This window comes from Uranotaenia lowii, chromosome 2 (genome assembly GCF_029784155.1).
Source record: "Uranotaenia lowii strain MFRU-FL chromosome 2, ASM2978415v1, whole genome shotgun sequence".
NCBI classification, from domain to species: domain Eukaryota; kingdom Metazoa; phylum Arthropoda; class Insecta; order Diptera; family Culicidae; genus Uranotaenia; species Uranotaenia lowii.
Window position 1 is genome coordinate 358955358 of NC_073692.1, and position 24980 is coordinate 358980337.

Here is a 24980-nt window from a genome sequence, read left to right on the forward strand (position 1 = left end):
GCTTAGCTCATATTTAACATACTGGTAGGATTTCACCCTGCACTTCTCCAGCCTATAACTATTTTCAGTATACATATATTAGTTCATTTGGCCTGGCCGGCTCACCACAATGTCATGTTTCGTGAATAATTGACCTACAACTCAGGTGAAGTCAATCGAGCGTTTGCCAACTTGTCGTCGTTCCAATGAACTTCTCCAGATGACAACCGAAATCGCCATCATCAATTCAGGTTAAACCGATCGATGCCCGGAATACCTACTAGTAGAAGAGTTCGTCGCTGAATCGTACCGTCAGCACGTTGAAGTCACCGGGATAAAAATATGCACCGAAAGTTTAGCGGCTGAGTTTTGAGCTCGAGTGTTGGAATTTTCAAAACTAATCGAATTGTTTTGGGTGTAACCGAATGCGGGGAAGATTCGCGAGCACTCCCTGGGTATCGTCATCATCATTTTCAGCATCACCATTATCATCGTCATCGCGAACCACACGGTCGGTCGGCTCGACAGACCAGCATATGGCGAGAAGAGAGCAAAAAACCTGTTGCCTAACTCCATTCCGACCATCTTCTGGCGGAAATCTTCTGGCGAATGTATAAAGATTAAATGTACGAAATTTCGCGTCGCATTTATTCGCCGAGTCTAGACCGGAGCAGAACGTCTTGAGTGTTTCTTTGAAGCTTTTCGAACAAAATCATTGCGAAATATCCCCCGGTATCGGTTAACCATTTTTTCTATCTGTGATCGGAACATTGTATCGAAGTTCTTTAGTGACTCTTAGCGCCTAGGACAAGGTCGTTCGATTTTATCGACATCGATAATTGATTGAAGAATCGCGCAAACCGGCGGAAGTCAAACGAATTAAGAATGAATCGCTATCTCAGAGCAGTGGCTGGTGTCCTCGTGTTGGCTGTGATTGTTAGTGCAGGTAATTGCATCCCTTTGGAGGGACTGATTGACCTTGTGATATGTGTTGTTGTGCACCCCAACCCTTAGATAAGCGGGAAGGTGATTCGTGACTGAACAGTTTTCGTTCATCCGTGTGATGATTCATCGAACGAAATATGTCTGGATAACATTGGTTGAGACAAGTTTAACCTGTTCAATTTTGAATCTCCAATCTAAAAAATGACAACGAACGGGGCCGCACAGGATGTTTGTTTGTGTTTCGTCGTTCGATATTTGCTCGAATAACTAAAGATCTGCGGATGGGTTGGCTGAATTGACGATGGCACCACTTATTTGCTTATTATTACTGGTTTCTCGAAAAATTCCGGTTTTCGGAATCTGCTGAACTCGTTGGTTGCCCATTAAGAAGTGATCGTCCCCTTGGCGGGTATTGTCATCGGTCTGCTTAATTATGGTGTCACGTTAAGAATGGGGGATGGATATGAGAAGACTGGATGTGGTCATATCGGTAAACAACAATACGGGCGCTCTATTGTTTAGTTTCGTCTTTGATTTAACACTTCAGATAAGAATGATCAGTGACAACATGTTTTCGGTCGAATGACCCTTAACTATGGAAAAAAACCAGTATATTCCGGCTTAAAATGAAAAAAAAAATCCATGTTTTATGTTGTTCAGATTTCGACTGGTTTTTTTTGATGTGGTATTGATTTTCTTTTTTGAAATCGGCACTGCAGTCTATTTTCGAAATGATGATTATTTTATTTCATCCAACGTTTCGAGACTAGGTTGGTCTCATCCTCAGGGAAAACTACAAAGTTGTACATATTTGTTGAGTTAATGGATTTGAGCATAAGTAGGACAAAACAGATTATGTTCAAATCCATTAACTCAACAAATATGTACAACTTTGTAGTTTTCCCTGAGGATGAGACCAACCTAGTTGGATGAAATAAAATAATCATCATTTCGAAAATAGACTGCAGTGCCGATTTAAAAAAAAAATCAATACCACATCAACACTAAATTCTATTTCAATAAATAATATTTTGGAAATAAGATTTTTTCATAAGAGGTTCTTATAGTAAGAAGGGTATAAGTACAGATTTGAGTTTATCATATCAAGGTTTTTTTTTCAATATTCATCTTTATTTGGTGCAAATTATCTGCATATTTATTGAATTTATGAAAACGGCAACGCTTCGAAAAATGTATGTAAAACGCGTAACATATAAACTTAGTTTTCTAAAATGAAAGTTTTATGCACATTCAAATTTCTATTTAACTTTGAAGGATTTGAACTTTCGTATAAAAGTTTGGGATTGGCTCCTCAAAACCATATCAATTTTGTTCGACCATATCTCATGATAGCATATCTTTTGATCACGTTTTCTTCGTATGTATTTTTCTTAAAATATATGTTACATAGACTGAACAATTTGGGTTCATTTTTGAATTTCTCAAACCCTGGGGTCTAAAAAAACTTCGTCTTGGACCAAAACTCATCCATGTTTGCTCCCCCCCCCATGCAGATTTTTTTCAAGTAAAATATTCAGATCAAGAAATGAATTTACTATAGTATTCGGAAGTTTTATGAACCCAAAAGGTGTTCAAAAATAAGTTTAAATAAACATGTCAGAAAATTGGCGGAAGTATTTACTAAATCGCTCTAGGCTAAAGACATTTAATTTTACTATATTATATGACCTTCACGAATTGAAACTTATTTTTTTTATTGTAAGTTTAAAGTTGCGATTCAGTAAACCGTTTGTATAGGATCTGAAATCTTGACAAACAAAAATCCTACTTTAAGAATGGATTTTTATTAAGAAGTGTAATAAAACAAGCTCAGAATTTTTACTTCAATTTTACTTCAAAACTCATGCATCGGATAATAATTTTACACATCATCGAGTTATAAGCCATGTAACAGATGTTCAATACTAACAATGGTCAATAGAGTTAGCCAAAAAAAAAAATAATCTAAAACCTAGCATCCATCACTTTATTACAAATATCTTTGATTATTAAAAAATCGGTTATGTCATTAAAAATGTTATGCCTAAATGAAATATTTTTCATGAAACAAATTTCAGACTCAATTGAATTTTTTTTAGTTCTTCGAAATGCTCACCTTCACATTCAAAAGGATTTTGACATTTGATAAATTACACAAGGTCACAAAATTTACATTTTTCGAAAGTGCAAAGAATTTACGAACTTATTATGATAAATTTGGGTTTCCTCAATTTCCTCAAAACCGCAAGTACTTTAAACTTCTGCGAAAAAAGTTATAGAGAATTTCTATTTTTTTCTTTACCCCATTTTGTTAAATACGGGAGTTTTACCGATTTTTTGAATAGCGTTTAACAAATTGAATTTTAGATATATTGTATAGCAAAAATCAAATTGTTAACAGATTTGTTGAATGCAATGAAATCTTTTTACCAAACTTTCTTCACTTATTCTAGTAATACGAGCGATGCCATTTTTGGTTTTTTTTTAACTTTAGAATTTATTATTATGCCCTTTTTAATTAAATAATTATAACAAACAAATTCAGGATCAGTTTTTTTTTTAATTTCATGTAGATTTGTTAGTTCATCAGTTATTCATGATTGAATACACTCAAAATTCAACCCAAATTTATTTCGAAACTTATAGACATCATATCACCAAATCTAGAGGTGACAGACACAGTCTGACAAAAGATGAGAGTTAAGGACACTAAAATCTAAAATTTTTGAAGTCATATGCTACAATTTCCTCCAGTGATCAATAAAACTCATTTCATAAGTTTTAAAAATGTCAAGAAGTATTTATTGAAAATTTTCCGAATTTTATTGCATCTTTTTTTTTTAGTTTAACCAATTTTTTTTTAAGCCACACTGTTTTAATTTTTTTGTAATATTTGTAATAATTTTGTCTTTGTTTTGAAATCTTGAATTTTTGTGTTTCGAAAAAATAATTTTCTTGGAAGCCTATAAATCTTAATTTTCAGAACTTAAAATTTTAAACTACAAAATTCGTGATGTTTAAAAATGTTTCACGGTTTTTTATTATCAAATCAATTTTTTTAAAAACACTTTTTATTTTTTAACAACACATTTTTCTATGCAACACTCGTAAAATGGATTCGGAATAGCAGCTGTAAGGCTAAGACTAATGGACAAGGTTAAGCTTGTGCTTCGTGCTTTCTATATTTATAACAAAACTGGGATTTCCTTGTTTATATTTTAACCAGTTTCTTATTGAACAATTAAAAAAACCCATTATCCAACCTGTACATAGTCAGTTTAAGCTTTCAATGATGAACTGAAGTCTAAAATTTATTTTACAATTGGGTTTATATTTTTTTTAAATCTGGTGTTATATTCTATATACTCTATTTCTATGAACTGGTTCTTATTTCCAAAGCTTTAAATTCTAGTTTTATTCGAAATTTCAATTCGCAATCTTTTTCTGCTGTTTCTGAAATATTGATTTCAATTTTGTAAACTAGACTGAAAAAAAATTATTTTGTAGCAAATTTCTAGTTTAGAATAAGTTGTCATCCATAAATTACGTAACGCAAAAAAATCACTTTTTGACCCCCTCCCCCCCGTATGTCACAAATCGTAACGTTTCGACCCCTATGAATATTACGTAACGCTGGAAATACCCCCCCCCCCCACCCATTTTCTCATGTCATTTATGTAGTCATTTCTAGTCATTTATGTAGTCATGTAGTATGTAGTCATAGTAAGAAAATGGTTGACAATTTAGGGTGATTTTTTTGGAAGATTTTTTACGTTTATCAATCTCGGATTTTATTTTAAGGATTTTATTTTTGGTATATTTTAGGTATTGTTATAATACTTAGCTTACTTTAAACTTCGAAAACCCCCCTCACCCCAACCCCCCCCCCCCCCCGCATGGACGGGTCTTTCGCACGGGCCTGGCTGAAATCATAAAAAATATGTTTGGATGGATGAAATTTTTAAATTAACAAACGCGTGATGCATAACAATCATATTCCAGCATATGGAAACGAGATTTAAGAGGTGAATCTTTGATTTGCATGTTGATGCTGTTTACTTTATGTTATTTTAAAATACACATTTGATGATTGTCCAAAAATGATTTTGCATCGAAGGGTTGGTACAGGTGCTACACTACAGAATTATAAATCTATATATATAAAAAGCAATTATCTGTATGTTTGTTTGTTTGTTTGTCCTCTATAGACTCAGTCGTCTTAAGAGCTAGAGATCTGAAATTTGGCATGGATGCTCATTAGGACCAGGAATGATGAAAAATGTTTTTAGATTTTTGGACGACCCCTTCTGGAGGGGGTCGTCCATACAAGACAAATATTGTTTTCACGTTATTGACGTTATTTTCCGTCGGATTGTGATGAAAATTTGCACATGAGTGTTTTGAGAGACGAGCAATTGATTACAATTATCAAATTTAGGGTCAGGGGCCGGCCAAAGGGGTCGTCCATATCAACTGATTAGTGTTTTTGCGATATTGGCGTTATTATACACCGGATTGGGATGAAAATTTGCACTTGAGTGTTTTGAGAGACGAGCAATCGATTACAGTTGTCAAATTTAGGGTTTGAGTTCGGCAAAAGGGGTCGTCCATATCCACTGATTAATGTTTTTGCGATATTGGCTTTATTTTACATTGGATTGTGATGAAAATTTGCACATGAGTGTTTTGAGAGACGAGCAATCGATTACAGTTATCAAATTTAGGGTCAGGGATCGTCCATATTCACTGATTAATGTTTTTGCGATATTGGTGTTATTATACACCGGATTGTGATGAAAATTTGCACATGAGTGTTTTGAAAGACGAGCAATCGATTTCAAGTTTCGAATTGCGGATCAGAAGTCGGCTGAAGGAGTTGTCCATACCCAACTTTAATGTTTTTGCGATTTTGACGTTATTGTACATTGGATTGAGATGAAAATTTTCGCATAGGAGTTTTGAGGGACGCTCTTTTGCTTTCAGGTTTCAAATCTTGACTCAGGGGTCGGCAAAAGGGTTATTATCTGTTCACTGTTTTTACGATATTCTCTTGATTGAGCATAGAATTGCAATGAAAATTGGCATATGGGAGTTTAACAGAAAAGATAATTGATTTCAGGTGTCAAGTTTTGAATCGTGGTCAAAAAAAGGCCGTCCACGTTAGTTGCTCACTGTTTTCGTGATATTGTCGTGATCATGCATCGGATTGAGATGAAAATGTTCAGATGAGGATTATAAACTATGAGCAATTGACTCCAGGTAGCATGTTCCGTGTCAAGGGTCGGCGGAAGGGGCGTCTATATTCACTGTTCACTGTTTTCAAGTTCCTGACGTTATTTTACATATAAATTGAAAAGAAAATATGGCAAAAGGGAGTTTTGAGGAACGTAAAATTGGTTTCAATTATCGAATTTCGGGCCATGGGACAGAAAAAGAGGGTTTCATTGAAAGTTCAGTGTTTTGTGCAATAATTTTGTTGGAGGCAGTTAATTGATACCAATTTAAGTGTGAAGGTCAAGCAAAAGAGTCGTGCACATAAACAAATAGTACATGTTTCTGCCATAATGTCTAGATTTTGCAACCGATCGAGGAGAAAACACTCTCACATAAATTTTAATAAAAAGCCAATCAACCGTTTAATTTGAATTTCAAGCAATAGTAACAGTAGCGACTTCAAACACTGTTGATTTTTTTCCCCAAAATTATCGAAAGAATGTTTCGAATTCATTTTCTAAACTCATTTTGACGTACCAATGATTTAAAGCGAAACGAAGTTCGTACGGGATCAGCTAGTCTATATATATAAAAATCAATTTCTGTGGGTTTGTTTGTTTGTTTGTTTGTTTGTTTGTTTGTTTGTTTGTTTGTCCTTTATAGATTCAGCCGTCTTAAGAGCTAGAGAGCTGAAATTTGGCATGTATGTTCATTAGGACCAGGAATGATGAAAAATGTTTTCGTATTTTCGGATGACCCCTTCTGAAGGGGGTCGTCCATACAAGACAAATATTGTTTTCGCGATATTGACGTTATTTTTCGTCGGATTGTGATGAAAATTTGCACATGATTTCAAAAATTGCATTTTGGGTCAGGGGTTGGCAAAAGGGGTCGTCCATTTCAACTGTTTATTGTTTTTGCGATATTGGCGATATTATACATCAGATTGAGATGAAACTTTGCACATGGTAGTTTTGAATGACGAGCAATCAATTCGAGATGCTGAATGCAGAGTCAGGGGTCGTCCAAAGGGGTCGTCCATATTAACTTTCAATATTTTAGTGATATTGAAGTTTTCATACATCGGATTGGGATGAAAATTTGCACATAGGAGTTATTAGGGACAAACAATAGATTTCACTTATCCAAATTAAAGCCAGGGGTCGGCCAAAGGGGTCGTCCATATTAACAATTCACTGTTAATGCGATATTGTAGTTATTATTCAACGGATTCAGATGAAAATGGGCACACGAGAGTTTTGAGGGACGGGTAATCGATTTCAGGTATTAAATTCAGTGTAAGGGGTCGGCAAAGGGGATCGTCCATGTTAACCTTTCCATATTTTTTGCAATACCGTCGTTATTATACATAGGATTGAGATGAAAACTTGCACACGGTAGTTTTCAGGGACGGCCAATCGATTTCAGATGTCAAATGTTTTGCCAGGGGTCGACGAAAGGGGTCGTCCACATTAATTCAATTTCCACTGTTTTTGGCAATATTGACGTTATTAGGCAATGGATTGCTTAGGAAATTTGCACACGGGAGTTTTGAGGGAAGAGTAATCGATTTCAGATATCAAAGATTGTGCAAGAGGTCACCAAAAGGGGTTTATTTTTTTGGCAATAACTGCGTTGTTATGCAACGATCGAGCCGAAATTTATACACGGGGGTTCTCGCCACGGTCAATTGATTCATGATTTCAAATTAAGTAGCAGAAGTCAGAAAAGTGATCGTCTAATATTTTTGCGATTATTACTGAACAATGCATTCGGAAGTGCATCTGGAAATTGTTTGGCAATTGACTTTCATACAAACTGTTCATAATATATTCCAAGTTTAATGCGAAACGGAGTTCGTATGGGATCAGCTAGTGCAATATAAATTTTGAAGGTGATATCATGAAGCCAATCCGTCATAATGGGTAACGCTTTTTACGTTAAGTTTTTTACGGCGTCGAAAAATGTAAAAAATTGTACAACTATTTCTCGATTTTTTTTAGTTTTGTATGAAAATAAAAAATTTAAAAAATCTATCTCACAATGCCATCATTATTTTGTTATCGTTAAATAATAACTTTATTACATAATATTTCAATAAAAATTGAATAAGAGTTGTTATATACAAATGATGCATCTAATCCTGCTGTTGCATGATGCTTGGAGCTTTGGATTTTTTAAGGACCTTTTTTGGCATTCGAGTTCAGTCCTTGATTTTCTGCCAGTTCAGAAGTTGGCCTGGGTGTGAAAATTATATGAATAACTGACATGCAACCAATTTTTAGGTATGTATGTATGTATGTAGGTAATCCACCATGGGTGCACGGATTCACCGCAGTTTCGCCAACGCATGTGTTTATTTGCATTCTTTAGATCAATTGTTCGGCCTATCTACAATGCAAACAACCACATACCCGACACCATGGCTTCGTATGAACTGTTATGTAATGAGTGTTACGTGTAGGTGTATGTGTTATTTGTAGAACGATACAATCAGTTTCGCAACCGTATAAAATTCATAACATTCTAGTGTTATGAATCTTCGACAGGTATTCCGCATACGTGTAGATACCTGCCCAGCTGGCAACTGAGTGACCGTTCAAAAATAATTTATATAATAAATGAAATTGTTGAAAAATTATGAAATCTTACCACTCCGTGAACTCTTACCTTTTCATACTCAACCTTAAATCTTACCAGTTGTGTTAAAGCTATAGCTCTTTTTACCGACTTATAATCCGTGTCTAAAAATATTAATGAAAAAATCATATTATTTTGTGAATGATCAGTTAGGATACTCAACTGCACTTACAAATTTGAAAGCAATTTAACTTTATAATTCCAAGCTCAATGATGATAATTTTATTCTATTTGGTGAAAAATTTCTTTTTAACGGTAATTCTGGTTGTTCATATATTTGTATACATTTAAAAAAAAAATTCAATGAACCTTACCATTTTATGAAACCCAAATCTTACCATTTACTGTATCTACCTTATCTAACCTTTACACATCTCAAATCACAACGCAGCTTTAAACTCAACCCCATTTGTTGACCATACTCCAACCTTTTTGGAATTTTTTTTAATGTAATTAAAATTCCAAATATTATGTTGAGTTAGGTGGCAAAACAGTTCATGGTTTCTGTAAAGAACCTTCAACTATGATGTTTGATTGTTAATTTAGGTTTTAAGATGACATTTTGGAATTTATCAATTGACGTGACGATTACTTTTTTTTCAAATTGATCAAAAACGTCAATAAAGGATCTTTACGAAAAAAAAACTTACATATTTCATAATATTGCAACATTTAAAATCTAACAAATCTTAATCGAACAATGCGATAATACGCCTGCAATTAACTGACAAAAAAATGTGGAAATAAGTTTTATACCAGGCGAAATTGGGCGGAATCACCCTAGCACGAAGTGAACAATTACTCAATCCGAATGTCAAATTCGGAACTATATGTTGGATAACTTAGCAATTATCCAACAACACCTATTACGTGTCTTTTAAGCAAATTTAGTTCAAATGATTCCTAACAGCAACGTTCTATCGGGCACATGAAACCATTAGCAACCGGACGTTTAGCTAAACGAACAAAGTACCCACCCGAATAAAATGGGAAAGAACAGTAAAGAAAAAAACCCACTAGGTATAACTGTTGATGAATTTTAAAAAATCATCGATTGCTGCGATCAAACCATCGTGTGGGTGGAGTAAAGAAAAATAAAACATTGAGAGTTTAATTGGAAGGTAGCTCTTTCCGTATTCTTCGTTAAAATATTTCGTGTCCAACTTCTATTCCAATTTTTAGAAAACACTTTTTCAGAAGCTAAATAAGGAAATGAAAAGTGGAAAATTCCAAAAATATTAAGGAACGAGCTCACCGGGTTCTCCGTTTTGTTGAATTCCGCCGCTCGCGCGATTTTGGCTGCTGATTTGCTTGCAACCGATTGGCTTCATCATCCGATTTCTTCACAATTTTTGCACACATTTCAACACAACTTTGTTTCATTAATCACTATGCTTCTCAAATAGATTAGAAGAATAGCAATATCTTCATTTAGCACATGATGAAAATATTTTATGCTTATTTCAATTTCACATGAGAAGCAACAATAAACGACCGAGAAAGACACAATTTCAGCCACAAATCACACGAGTACTTTTGAATTCACTAGTACCAATTCTTCAATTTTTTTAATTTTATCCTTGAATCATTACTCAAACCACCAAGTATATCAATTAGAAAGAAAAAATACAGCGCACGAGAAACCCGAAAAAAACGCGTCCGCACCCGAACAAGGCCTACTCGGACCACATGCAACCAATTTTTAGGTAGGCTGAAAATGACTTTAATAAAAAGAAAAAAAAAAAAAAAAAAAAAAAAAATTAACAAATAGTTAGTTTTCCTTTAAATATTGTTATTTCCCAAAAAAATCAGGACTATAACATAAAATCTGAGAGTTCAAGTTATACAATGACGAAAAGTTTTTCAAAATCAGTTCAGAAGTTACTGAGATACAAGGAGAATGGTTTCAATATAATGCTTTTAAGCTATCAGCATGATTAAGTTTTGATCGCAATTTGTTATTTTTTCCTTTTTTTGCTGTCAGACGTCCTGAGAACAATAAGCGTCCATTACCAGGGAGCTCAAATGAGCTTCTTGGTTTGGGGGAGTGTAGTGGACAGCTAAGAAAAAAAAACCTTACGTTTCAAATTAGAAAAAAATCTAACTCAATAAGTGCAATAATTTAATAAGCAGATCTACAAACATATTTTCACAAAGTTTTCTTTTTATATATGTACAAGTAAACTGTTTATAGATCTTTCAGCATGAATTAAACGTTTTTTTCTTTCAAATTTGTTGAGGAAAATTCAATTTTGTGTTCAATTAACTCATAAACTTTCTAGAGATAAATTAAACTCATGAGTAAAATTTAGTTAAGTTTGATCTCTTGAAAATATATTGTCATATAAAAATCATCAGCAAAGCTTTAAAACTTTTATGCTTCGTAGAAAAAAAGACAGGAATTGCACTATTTTCAATTGACAACATCCCTAAAATAACAAAAGGTATCAAATACGCTTAATTGATGGAAAACAAATGAGCAATAAAAAAAATTACAGAAATGGTAATAATTTTTCACTCCGATACGGCTCTAATCAAACAATTTTCATCTTCAGAGTGACCACGCAAATGAAATCGGCCCATGGGGACCAAAGTTATCTATTTAAAAGAAATGGTTTTTCATGTTTCTCTCGAGCAAAATATCTCAAAATCCCATACAAACTTCAGGGTTGTTGAGCAACCCCTTTCCGGGTTTCGATCTGGACTAAAATTTCGCATGGAACCCTGTACTAAGGCTTGCAGCGCATAACATTTCACAGTTTTTAAATTTTCCATCCTTCCATCCATCCAATTTTCCATTTAAATTTTCCATCAACTCATACCTAATTATCGGGGATGAAACCTTCAGAGTCATCTATTCACGTTCAAGAGAAGTAGTATCAATATTTTAAAAAAAATCAGTTAATCCAAACTTGTAACTTTTACTTAAATACTACATTGTTGTCAATGTGATAAATTATTCGCAAATATTTGTGCCACATTTCCGGAGACTGATGCTGGTCCGCTTTGTTTATGTTGTTTGTTTTGAAAAATCATAACATCACAGTTGATTTCAATTTAGAACGTTGAAGATTAGATTTGTTCAATGATTTTTCGAAAGAGAAATATTTTCTTCAACATAATAGATATTCGTTTCTAGTACAAATTCCATATTTTTCACCATTTTCAAATACGATGAGTCAATAAAAAATCATATCTACCTTGAAAAAACAGTTTTTGTGGCACATATTGTTTGACTTCCATAAAATTTTGGTGTCAATCCCATTTAGATACTGCGCAGTTATGGAACACGCCTAATGTTTTTGTAATTCAGCGAACCATGAGTTGCTTAAAAAAATTGTAAACAATAAGAAATCAGCTGTTCGTTTGACAAGCTACGAAATAGCTGATTCCAATTATAAATTCAATCGGTTCAATTACAAAATTGATTCTTTTTCGGTTTAATTTTTTTCTTGTATCGAACCTAATTATTGATTAACTTATTCAACAACTTGTTTAGAATTTCTTAATTCCTCTTCAATTTTCCCTTATTCAAATGTTCAAAACTTATGATTAAATTATGAACAGGGCACAAGTTAAATCCTAATGTTTCTGATCAAATACGGGAAGTCGTTGCATGAATCTTTCAATCGAAATTGCTGAAAAAATTAATAAAACACTCAAATATGTGATGCTGTTCTCTCCATTTCTAATGAAAAAAAATGGTAAAACATTCTACTTGGACTGGATTTCTCCAATGGTTCAATTCACTATATTTTTTCATTTCACTTTATTTCTGATTTTTTTCCCAAATATTTGACCTTTTTACTTTTTATACGTTTTTAAATTGCTACATCAATATGATTTAGAACATCACTTCGAATATCGTTTGAATTATGTGAGCAACATCTATTAGAGATATTAAGATGGAAATCAAGTTTATACGATTGACTTCAAATGTGTTTTAGTCATAATCACCTTTAGCTATTGTTTAGCAATTGTCAATTTTGACTACTAGGACGTGGCCGGCGCCGTTATTGATGTTTAAAGATAGAGCATCAGTTTTGTATCATTTGACCTCAGAACGAAATTGATGGCCTCGATCAGTCATAGAGTAGTAACCATCGGAACTTGTTCTACTGAGCCACGCATGTGATTTTGTATTGACTTGTATTTAAACCAAATTTAGAAGCGTTGTTCGGATAGACTTTTGTTTGTTTTATTTCATCTCTTTTACTTATACAATATTTTTTAATATTTTGTACACCAAATAAAAAAACGATGTCATTTATTCTAGAACCAGTTAAAATGAAGCGTATCCCACCTAAGTTGGAGAAAATTTTGTCTCGTAAATGTTATAACTTAAAATGTTCATTCAATATTCACTTCACGAATCTGAAGAATGTTTACCGGTTATTCCAAAAGATAAGTAGTCCCAAGTTCAACGAAACTTCACCAGAGGAAAGCTTCAAGTTAAACACTTCAGGTGACACCGATCACAAATGGGCTGGACGCGTACTTTCAAACGTGCAGATTTAATGACTTGACGCCGCCGACGACACGCCGCATTTCGTCTGGGGAGTCGGCACAGGAATAAAAATCTAGACAATTCGCCGCGCTGAATTATTCATAACCAACCACGATGCTGTTGCTTTGCTGATTCTACAATCGGTCATGGTGTGGCATGGCAGGGTAAGATGTGCGATACGCATTTTTAGAAGTAGAAACGCATCACTGAGCGTGCCCGGACATTGAGATGGTTCTCCATTTCACATGAAATGCTCAAACAAAATAAAAGCAAGACGCCTAATTTGAGCAATCCGCAAACTGCTCGGGAATGCAGAGTTAATCAGCTATAAATTAGGCCAGAAGAATTATTTGACTGTATGTTTTTTGTACGCTTTGTGGGTGAATGGAACAGGTTCGGTGAATTTTCTTTCGGCAAATCATTGTAGGTCTTCATTTTGAAAAGACGAGAAAAAGCATGAAATTAGCAGTCAGTTGGTATTGTTGATGGGTGAATTGAATTGCCTGGAAGATATAATTAGGATGGTTTAATTTTAAAATGGGCTGACATGATTGTTTTGATCTCTAGGGTTACGACTTGACAACCATTAGACACTTATCTTGATGCTAGAGAATTTGTTGCACTTTAATATCGGTGGAAATAGAATGTTAGTAGCTTATTATTTATTTCGCTGGAATCAGAACTTATTAACTTTTAATTTCAAGTAACCAATAGGTACGTTAGTTTGATTAAACTCAACAAAATTCCAAAAGATCACATTTTATTGGTAAAAATAAACTGAATATTTTTTTGTCTTATTTTTTTCCCCACAGAGTACGGTTTCTACATTCCTAAGGCATTCTACAAACTCGACGAGAATGGCTACAAAACACCCCTCACCTACATCGACAACCTGCCGGTAAATATTTGGTTATTGAAATCATATTATTCTTCGAATCTGTTGGATAAAATTCATTAAAATGTTAAGGATTGTATAAATTTTCAAGGTTAACTATTCAGATTTTTGAGGTTCAATGATAAATCATCAACAAACGTCGAAGAGAAAACTAATTCGAATTATTCTTTTAAAGATTTTTCCCCATGCCCTATAAAGTTAGAGCTAACTGTTTATTTGCTTTGTAAAAGAGGTCTCATCCGTGAAAAAAATGACAAAAATGACAAAAATGATAAAAATGACAAAAATGACAAAAATAACAAAAATGAAAAAAAGGACAAAAATGACAAAAATGACAAAAATGACAAAATTGACAAATTTGACAAAAATGACAAAAATGACAAAAATGACAAAAATGACAAAAATGACAAAAATGACAAAAATGACAAAAATGACAAAAATGACAAAAATGACAAAAATGACAAAAATGACAAAAATGACAAAAATGACAAAAATGACAAAAATGACAAAAATGACAAAAATGACAAAAATGACAAAAATGACAAAAATGACAAAAATGACAAAAATGACAAAAATGACAAAAATGACAAAAATGACAAAAATGACAAAAATGACAAAAATGACAAAAATGACAAAAATGACAAAAATGACAAAAATGACAAAAATGACAAAAATGACAAAAATGACAAAAATGACAAAAATGACAAAAATGACAAAAATGACAAAAATGACTAAAATGACAAAAATGACAAAAATGACAAAAATGACAAAAATGACAAAAATGACAAAAATGACAAAAATGACAAAAATTACAAAAATTAAAAATTACAAAAATTACAAAAATTACAAAAATTACAAAAGTTACAAAAATGACAAAAATTACAAAAATTACAAAAATTACAAAAATAACAAAAATTACAAAAATTACAAAAATTACAAAAATTACAAAAATTACAAAAATTACAAAAATTACAAAAATTACAAAAATTACAAAAATTACAAAAATTACAAAAATTACAAAAATTACAAAAATTACAAAAATTACAAAAATTACAAAAATTACAAAAATTACAAAAATTACAAAAATTACAAAAATTACAAAAATTACAAAAATTACAAAAATTACAAAAATTACAAAAATTACAAAAATTACAAAAATTACAAAAATTACAAAAATTACAAAAATTACAAAAATTACAAAAATTACAAAAATTACAAAAATTACAAAAATTACAAAAATTACAAAAATTACAAAAATTACAAAAATTACAAAAATTACAAAAATTACAAAAATTACAAAAATTACAAAAATTACAAAAATTACAAAAATTACAAAAATTACAAAAATTACAAAAATTACAGAAATTACAAAAATTACAAAAATTACAAAAATTACAAAAATTACAAAAATGACAAAAATTACAAAAATGACAAGGAAAGGTTGCAATCCACTGTCAAGTGTATTAATTCGGTTTTTTTCTAGAAATTCGTCTCGAAGAAAACACTTATCTAGAATACTGAATAAGAGGATAAACTAGGCTTGCCAGATAGATGCTTTCAGAAAAAAGCGGGACATTTCACGACTAAAAAGCGGGACACAGCCGAAAAAAGCGGGATATTTGAGAAACTTTTGAAAAAAGCTTAATTAAATTGACAAACTTATACGTATACCATCAGCCAAAGTTATTTATAGACAGTACACAAACGCGGATTGATTTTGCTCAATTTTTCTTAAATCACTTCTTACACCGTTTTTTTTGTCATAAACACGGTCATTTTCCACGATTCTCGCAAATTAATATGTTATTTGAAAGTAATATATTCAAGTCCTACATGTAAACGGCGGACTTCATATTGTGTAAAAAACGTTTATGCATTTACAAATATATTTAAATTTTATTTAAAAAAATTGTAAACTCAAGAAAACTTCCGTCATTGTATACTTTGGTATAATTGTATAATTAGGTCAAAAAAGGTGGTGTATGATAAAAGGCAATTTAACTAATATTCTTTCGAAAAATTACGTTCTAGAATCATTTGGAAGCAACTTAACCAATATTTTTTCAAATCAAAGTTTTTTACATTGCATTGGTTGAACGTGCTCGAAGAACGCTTAACTGAATAAAAATCTTATTGTAACTTTAGTAGTACGGAGTACGAAGAACGTATACATAGGGAATTGCAACTTTTTCATAACTTCAAAATGCCTGAAGTCTAGAAACCTTCCTTTTTGATTAGATTAAGGTACCCGGGATTTGATTTGAAGTTTTGTATGGAAAATCGCAAAAATTATTCGGAGACTGTCACTTTGTTTTTTTTTTTAAATATTTTGGTCTCGCGCGATGCAAATAAATTTTCAATATATCAACTTTACAGGAAAATTCTTTGGCTACAACTTTGCTGAAGTCTACAAACCGATAGGAGTACCGAGAAAATAGTTAAAGCGCCTTAAACAGAACATTCTGTTTGTCATGAATATAATCTGGCAACACTGCTAAATTTTCAAATTAATTTTCAGAAATATCATTTTAACAAATAAAGTTTTTGATTTTTGAAATGTTTTGATGAAATGTTCGAAATCAAATTCTCTATAATTTTTGATAAAAATAGACCTATCTAGTGATATTTTTTCCGAGGAATCAAATTAAGGCTATGACTGTTTTTACCCTCAATTCCCCTCCATTTATCAATTTATAAAAAAACATGGTCGGACTGGAAAATTTTGAACAAATGAGACCTTTCTAGTATGATGTTTTCCGAGTAATCGAATGAAGGCTATTTGAGCCACAGCATGCATTGGGAAATGGAGTTATGGTCGTTTTACCCTCAGTTTCTCAATATTTTTAATATAGTTCAAAAAAAGCTTGTTCGAACTGGAAAGTTCTAGAGCAAATGAAACCTATTCAGTACGATTTTTTTTCTAAGGAATCGAGTGAAGGCTGTTTGAGCCACAGCATGCATTGGAAAATGGAGTCATGGCTGTTTTACTCTTGATTCCCCTTCATTTTTCAATGAATTCAAAACGAGCATGACTTAGACTTGGAATCGGACTTGAAAATTTCTAAAAAAATGGGACTTATCTTGCGTGATTTTTTCCGGGAAATGAAGGTTGTTTGAGCCACCGGACGCATTGGAAACTGAAGTAATGGCTGTTTATCCTCAATTTCCCAACATTTTTTAAAAGTATAGTTCAGAAAAAGCTTATTCGGACTGGAAAACTCTGGAGCAAATGATAATCATCCAGTGTAATTTTTTTTCTGAGGAATCGAATGAAGGCTGTTTGAGCCACTGCACGCTTTGGAAAATGGAGCTATGGCTGTTTTAGCCCCAACTCCCCTACATTTTTAAATTAATTCAGAAAAAAAACATGTTCGGACTGGAAAAGACCTTTCATGCGTGATTTTTCCGAGGAACCGAAAAGAGGCTTTTTCAGTCACCGCACGCATCGGAAAATGGAATGATGGCTTTTTTACACTCAATTTCCCAACATTTTTCAATAAATTCAGAAAAAAGCTAGTTTGCACAGAACAATTTTGGACAAGTAATAACTATCTAGTGATTCTCCTACAGTTTCCAAGTATTTCAGAAAAATGCATGTTCGGACTTGAAAATTTCAAACCAACTACGACTTATCATGTGTGATTTTTTTAGATGGATCAAATTAAGGCTAGTTGAGCCACCGGACGCTTTGGCAAATGGAGTTAAGGCTTAGTTATTTTGTAAAATGTAGGAGAATTAAGGGTAAAAACAGCCATAACTCCATATTCTGAAGCGTGCGGTGGCTCAAACAGTCTTAATTCGATTCCTCGAAATAAAATTTCACAAGACAAGTCTGATTTGGATCCTAATTCTTAACTCCGAACATGCTTTTTCTGAATTTTTTTTTTAAATATAGGGAAATCGAGGGTAAAATCAGCCTTAACGCCAAATTAGAAGAGTGCGGTCGTTGAAACAGCCTCCACTTGATTCCTAGGAAAAAAGATGAGTCCCATTTGGTTTAAAATGTTAAATTTGTTTTTTCTCAAATATTTAAAAATGTAGGGGAATCAGGGTTAAAAAAGCCGTAAATCCATTTCCCGATGCGTAGGGGAAAAGTTCATATACGCCCCATGTGGCTAATACGCGCCACCCTTGTTTTGAAGAATCTGTAACATTTTAAGCCTGCAAAATATTACCAATTCGTTTTAAATGCTGTGATTGGTCATGGCAAGTATGAATTTTTCCTTAATATGCCCCTGTGTCGTGATAATTTCACAATTTAGGTTATTCTTCATTTCGATCTAAATTTTAAAACACTTTCAATAAGGTGTCACCAAGCAGAGAAAAACGAATAAGACAATATTTTCTGACACATCGATAGAGGAGAATCTAAATTATGATTTTAACCTATTAAAAAATCATACTGAACTCGCTAAGGTATGCTTTTTATGGGTATGTTCTATCACGGCCCATGCGCTCGTAATAACGCGCCAATCGTAGTAGGCTGAAAATAGCATTAATTTTTCAAAAAGGCTAATTTTCATTCAAAATGAACAAAAAGTCTAAAACCTTATTTTGAGCGTTAATTCAGCCCAAAAAATCTATTTTTCATTTTTTTTTTAATTTTGATTAGTCCATTTTGATTTTCTTTTCAGTCAAAGTGTCTGTGAGTATTGGTGTGTTTTCGGTCTTCGATTGCTCTCGGGTGTGTTCGGCTGCTAGGCGCGTATTGAATACACAACGGCGTGTATTTGCAACCCAGTTTTGTTCTGTGGCTTTGAATATGGTTTTTAAAAATCAAGTTTTTGAAGAAACTATAGCAATTTAAGTAATAAAAAATCGAAGGTATTGGTAGAAAACACTTTTCTTCAACGATTACACCCATTTTTAACACAATTTGTACGTGGAATACATAGAAAATCAGCAATTCGCTTAGGTGGCGCATAACAGGGCATATTCCCCATACGGTGGCTCAAATAGCTTTCATTTGATTCCTCGGAAAAAATCACACAAAGTACACACACAAGGTCTCATTTCATTCAAAATTGTCAAGTCCTAACATACTTTTTTCAAAATGAATTGAAAAATATAGGAGAATCGAAAGTAAAATAAACCATAACTTCATTTTCCGAAGCTTTGGTTTGGTGGCTGAAACAGTCTTAATTTGATTCCTCTGAAAGAAAAAAAAAACACACAAAGTAGGTCAATTTTTGTCAAAATTTTGTTGTCCTTATTGGTGGTTTTCTGGATTTTCTTCAAAAAATAGGGGAACTAGGGGTTAAAAAGGAGCTAAATCTCCATTCGTAAGCTGTCGTGGCGTCTGAGACTATGTCGAATCGATTTTCTGGACATTATACTAAATTAAAGTTAATTTTTATAGATTTAGTTCGTGTAGGAGGGAAGATATTGGATTTCTTCGCGGTTTATAAACTTTTTTCCCCATTGTGCAATGGTTTTGAACTTGAATTGAATTAGTATGAATTGTAATAAATTGTGAACAAATATGAACTTTCAATAAATTTTACTGATAACATTTTAAATCAAGTTTAGGAATTGTTGGACTTGATCAAATTCATGCCTTTTTCCAAGGAGCAAACCTTGTTTGAAACATCTTGGGTCTCGGGTGACTGTTGAAATTATCCAAGAAAAGTTTGGGAATGCATTTAAGTTTTACGAGTGCGTTTTAAATTCTAAATTAGAAGTCCATGTTTCAATAATTTAGCAGAAGTGAATGTTTTGGATTCACATGGGATCAATTTGTGTCTTTAAAATTTCTTCGGAGGTTCAGTAACTGCTATTTTCAGGTGGACTAGGCTGAAAGCTTCCTGCCTTAACCTTCCAAAGCCGTTCGCTAAATATCCGTTCCGGGGAAATTTGAGTTGTTGTTTGATTTGGTTCTCCTGGCTGTAAATGTTAATCGATTTTAATGATATTATGTTCATTGTGTAGGTAATTTATTCTAATTACTCAACATCTCAAAATAAAGTCGATATGTTTTACCAGGTTATCAGAAACTTGTTCAGAAAGTAAAAAGTCCGAAAAATCAATTTTATTTTTAAAATACTCATAACTTCTGACAGCTTTTCTGTATTTGAGTGATTCAATGATGTTTGAAATCGTCAAGAATCCATCTATCCGACAATGTATAGATATGTAGGGTTCCAATGAAAGTTTTGACCGCTAGCTCAGATCTTCCGGTAGAAAAAAATCCTACTTTAAAAAACGGACACCAATTTTGGCTTTGCTTAGCTGTATTTCATTTCCCAATGAACCGATTTTCAAAACCCAAATTTTAATTTTTTGTCGTTAATTTGATCATTATTTTCATAGAACATACTTGGTCTGTCAAAATTACCAGTTCATCAGTATATTGGAATGATGATAAAGAGGTTTGAAATGTGCGCTTCGGGTCATATTGACCCGAACAGCTTTGGAGGGTTAATAATTTATCTCTTGAAACGGGATGAAAAATGAAAGATTTCAATAATTCCGTTTTTACTAAAATGTAAAACTTGATTTCTAAAACAGCAAAACAGTTTTTAAACTCAGAAGCAGTGTGAGAGATATTTTAAATTTTTTAAATTGCATCAATCCACGTTATCAAATTTCAGGTTTTTTGTAATATTTTTTACGATTAGAATTTTCATTCAGGCTTCTACTTAGTAACTTTTTTATCCTATTATTTCATTCAACAGCCCTCTTTTCACCGAGTAAGACGATCAGCGCAGCTAGGAGGAGGTAAGAGAAAATTCATTGAGTTAAATTATATTGCCATTCCATTTGTCATTACTTTCAGAAACATACTTAACTGTTGGATAATTTTAAGTTTCACGAAGATGTCAATATTGCCATAATTTTAGCTTACGGTTTGCTTTTATCTTCAAATTGCAGTGAATTTCGGATTCCCCTTCCAAGTTCCACAGTTCCCTAACATCCCCGCCGGAACCCAGGGTAACTTCCAGGGTGTTTCCATCACTAGTACTGGGTAAGTACTTCGATAATTTGTTTTTATACAAACTTTTGACAAAATTGTATTACTGTTCATCATAAAGATTTCATTTGATTAGAGGACTTAAAAAATTGTTTCCTCTTCAAATGTGTTTTTTTTTTTATTTTTCGGGAATTCTGCACTTATTTCGCGTTTATTTCGTCATCCGTCTTTTATGGCCCTGAAGATTATATCAGAACAAGTTGTTTTAACAAATAAGCCAAACAGTAACCAAACTTCATCCCACAATCTCGTCCCGAGGTGTCTTTAGCCATACAATATGGTTTGAACATGTTAATTAAAACCACTCTTGAATGGGGGGATTTCCCCTCCCGGTTTTTTTTTAACACGACCAAGTTCGGGTTGAATAAACAGACCATCAACAAGCGAATGACCAGATGACTGGTTTCGAAACGAAAACAAATATTACAACAATGATAATAAAACAACAACATAATATCGCAAAATCTCAAAACAGGTTTCACGAGTTTTGAAACTGGTCTGGAGCTAGCCATCGTCCAGCAGAGATCGTCCTTCAGTGCAGTTATCCGTTTCTTGGATGTCTACTTAACACCTCTGCGGAAGATGGGCGAACATCGACAATTTAATATTTCTAAAGAAATCTAGAAAATATATAAAAAAAATCAAATTCTTACTTTTAAATATCATAACAACATCAAAACTCATAGGGGTACATATGTTTGAAAAAGTAATCCACTTGACCCAACTGTCCTCGATCTTCATCATTTTCTACCAATATGTGGTTTAATCGTGTAGTAAGAGTGACTTTTAAATCCAGTTCAGCGGATCCGACCACGGAGAGTTTAATGACAAGTAAATTTTTTGCCGCCACCCTGCTAAAGGCTACCTTACAAGTACCTAGTGATTTTCTTTACTGAATCACCGATCAACATCTGTACTTATCTATATCAATATTCCAATGAGCACAAGGCGCCGATGATGGTGCCCTAATTAGAAACCATGTTCCCTGCGCTGAAAATAGATTTCTTTTCCCAGTGATCAGGGCGCATAATCCGGTATGGGGTTTTGATTTTTCTTATAAAGATTTTCCCGAGATTCACTTACAAAAAAACTGTCATAATCATGAAATATGTTAAGTACACATTTAAAACTTATTTAGTTAAACAGAGCATTGAAAAAGTTCAAATAAAAATTAAATTTAAAATATTTCATATAGACACTATCAAGCATTTCATTTTTTACTATCGATGCTATCGGTTATTGGTCAATGGTCAAGTTTGCTGCGTATCAAAGAGAAACAAAATCAATTTGCAAGTTGGTAAAAATCAACATCAAATCAGATGACTAGCCTAAGGCTGGTAATTTTTTCAACTCCCGTGGAGTTTTACACCCGTTCCGAGGCTTGGAAGAGTTGAAGGGCCTAGGAAAACTTGTTCATTATTACAGATTATCGACTAGCTTGCCGGACGCCGGCGGCGGGAATCTATTTTTAAACATGGCCTTGCTATGAATCAATAACGCTTGATTTTCTTCACTTGCACTTCAGACTACTTACTATAAGAAAAAAAGTCAAGAAGCTAACTTAACCTATTTCCAGGTGCAAATCTATGCATCTCTTTGCCATGAACGTCAACGCCCTAAACTCTTTATTCCGAGTTACAATCTGGATTTATTTCCGACATTTCTATCGAAATCTTGCAATTTTTCTAAGAAAAAAAGGACACAAAGTAAATAAGTTTTTTTTATTGTGTGTCGAGTTTGCGCCAGGGTTATTTCCCCGAAATTTCTTTTTTTGCGTTTTACTACTTAAAAACATTTGATTAAAAGCCGATTGTTTTTAATTTTTATGTTATGAGATATTTGAAGTTAGAACTTTTTCATCAAACATATTTCAAATGATTTTTTTTATAATAAACTGCTACATGAAAAATTAGAATTGAACTTTAAAAAGTTCTTAAAAGTACTGTCTACATCGCCAAATATTCTGCAAAAAAATTTAGCCTTTTTTGTAGTCCATTTTATGTAGCAATTTTTGCTTGAAAACACAAATTAAATGGGTCGTTTACTCCTTTAAGAATTATCAAAGAAATAATTACTAATAATTCAGTGAACGAAATAAGAATAGTACCTCTATTTGTTTTGCTTATTAAAATATTTATGATTGTAAATCTCCAAAACTTTCTTCTACAGTTTGTTTTGAATCGTTTAACGGATAAATCAAGCATAAGTTTACTTTTTTTTGGACGTAGCAATTGGCGTTGAGAACCAAAAATATGATAAAAAAAGGGTGCGAAATAAGAATAATACTACATGTGATTTTCGGAAAAAACAAGTTTATTGCTAAAAATTTACTGTGTAAAAGTGAATAATAATGCTTCTACGAATTATTTGAATAGGTAACTGCATTTTAAGCAGTTTTCTAGAATTCCAAAGGTTTTCGAAGGTTTTAAAATGTGGTTTTAAGAGAAGCGTTTAGCGTTAAGGAATTTGATATTTGAGCTAAAACACTTGATCAAACTGCTTGATTTCTTCATTAAATTCATTAGTATGATGCAAAATGGTGAAACATAGATTTGAGGCTGAATTTGAATCCAAAAACCAGGCTTGAAATTCAATAATACTAATGTTTTTAAATAGTCAAACACTACTTCTCTAGTTTCAAGTCATAGATGGCAGCACTATCTTGCAATTAAACTTAATTTATGCTCATTTTCGAATATCCGGGATTAGTTCAGGTGTGCTGGATGATTTTGACCATAAGTACTTGGTGCCGTGTGAACGCCTTGGAAATTCTAAGAACACTAAATCCAAAAAATTAGAATTGCATCAAGGTCATCAAAAGTGAATTTCTTGGACTTTCCGATGGAGCTTGATGGACCAGACGGCTAGCCGTGATATTGGTATGATTTGCATTTGAATCGAAAGTTGAGATGAGCAGGAATTTTAGTGGTTGTACATTCTTGTGCTGGTGATTTATTGCAAATCCGGAAAATCTTTCTGCAGCATGAACTCCAGCAAAACTGGGTAAAAAAATTACCTCGAAATGATGGATATGGGCCTAAATGAACTTGGAAAATCAACATTGAGACTAAATTTGGATTTAACTGCAAGATAACGCTGCCATCTACGACTTGAAACTAGAAAAAGTTACTGAAAAAAATCTAAGTTTTTGAATTCCAACCTGTTTTTTTCTGATGCATAATAAACCCTGAATGTTTATTTCTTCATTTCACGTCATCTTAAATATAAAAATGGAGACGTTTTCTTTGTAACAACATCACGTATGAATGGTCGGTCGGAATGAAGTGAAATTTGGTATCCGAGGGTTTTTTGGGTCAGAGATGGTTTGTATAATAGTTTCAAGAATCTCACTTTTTATGAAAAGGGGGTCCCCATACAAAATTTTCTCTACATCTTATATATAAAAATGGAGACGTTTTCTTTGTAACAACATCACGTATGAATAGTCGGTCGGAATGAAGTGAAATTTGGTATCCGAGGGTTTTTTGGGTCAGAGATGGTTTGCATAAAAGTTTCAAGAATCTCACTTTTAATGGAAGAGGGGTCCCCATACAAAATTATCTCTTCTTCAGCACATCTTATATATAAAAATGGAGACGTTTTCTTTGTAACAACATCACGTATGAATGGTCGGTCGGAATGAAGTGGAATTTGGTATCCGAGGGTTTTTTGGGTCAGAGATGGTTTGTATAATAGTTTCAAAAATCTCACTTTTTATGAAAAGGGGGTCCCCATACAAAATTATCTCTACATCTTATATATAAAAATGGAGACGTTTTCTTTGTAACAACATCACGTATGAATGGTCGGTTGGAATGAAGTGAAATTTG

General features: G+C 33.0%; 1 protein-coding gene across 1 annotated transcript in view; it reads left to right on the forward strand.

Moving 5' to 3' along the window:
* The first annotated feature begins 608 nt into the window (after positions 1-608).
* LOC129748716 (probable basic-leucine zipper transcription factor P) overlaps positions 609-24980 on the forward strand; it is a 52668-nt gene continuing 28296 nt past the window's right edge. The window contains exons 1-4 of the mRNA XM_055743407.1: positions 609-925; positions 14098-14183; positions 20855-20897; positions 21051-21144. Coding sequence (XP_055599382.1) covers positions 865-925; positions 14098-14183; positions 20855-20897; positions 21051-21144 — 284 coding nt within the window. The 5' untranslated portion in view covers positions 609-864. The remainder of the gene's footprint in view (positions 926-14097; positions 14184-20854; positions 20898-21050; positions 21145-24980) is intronic.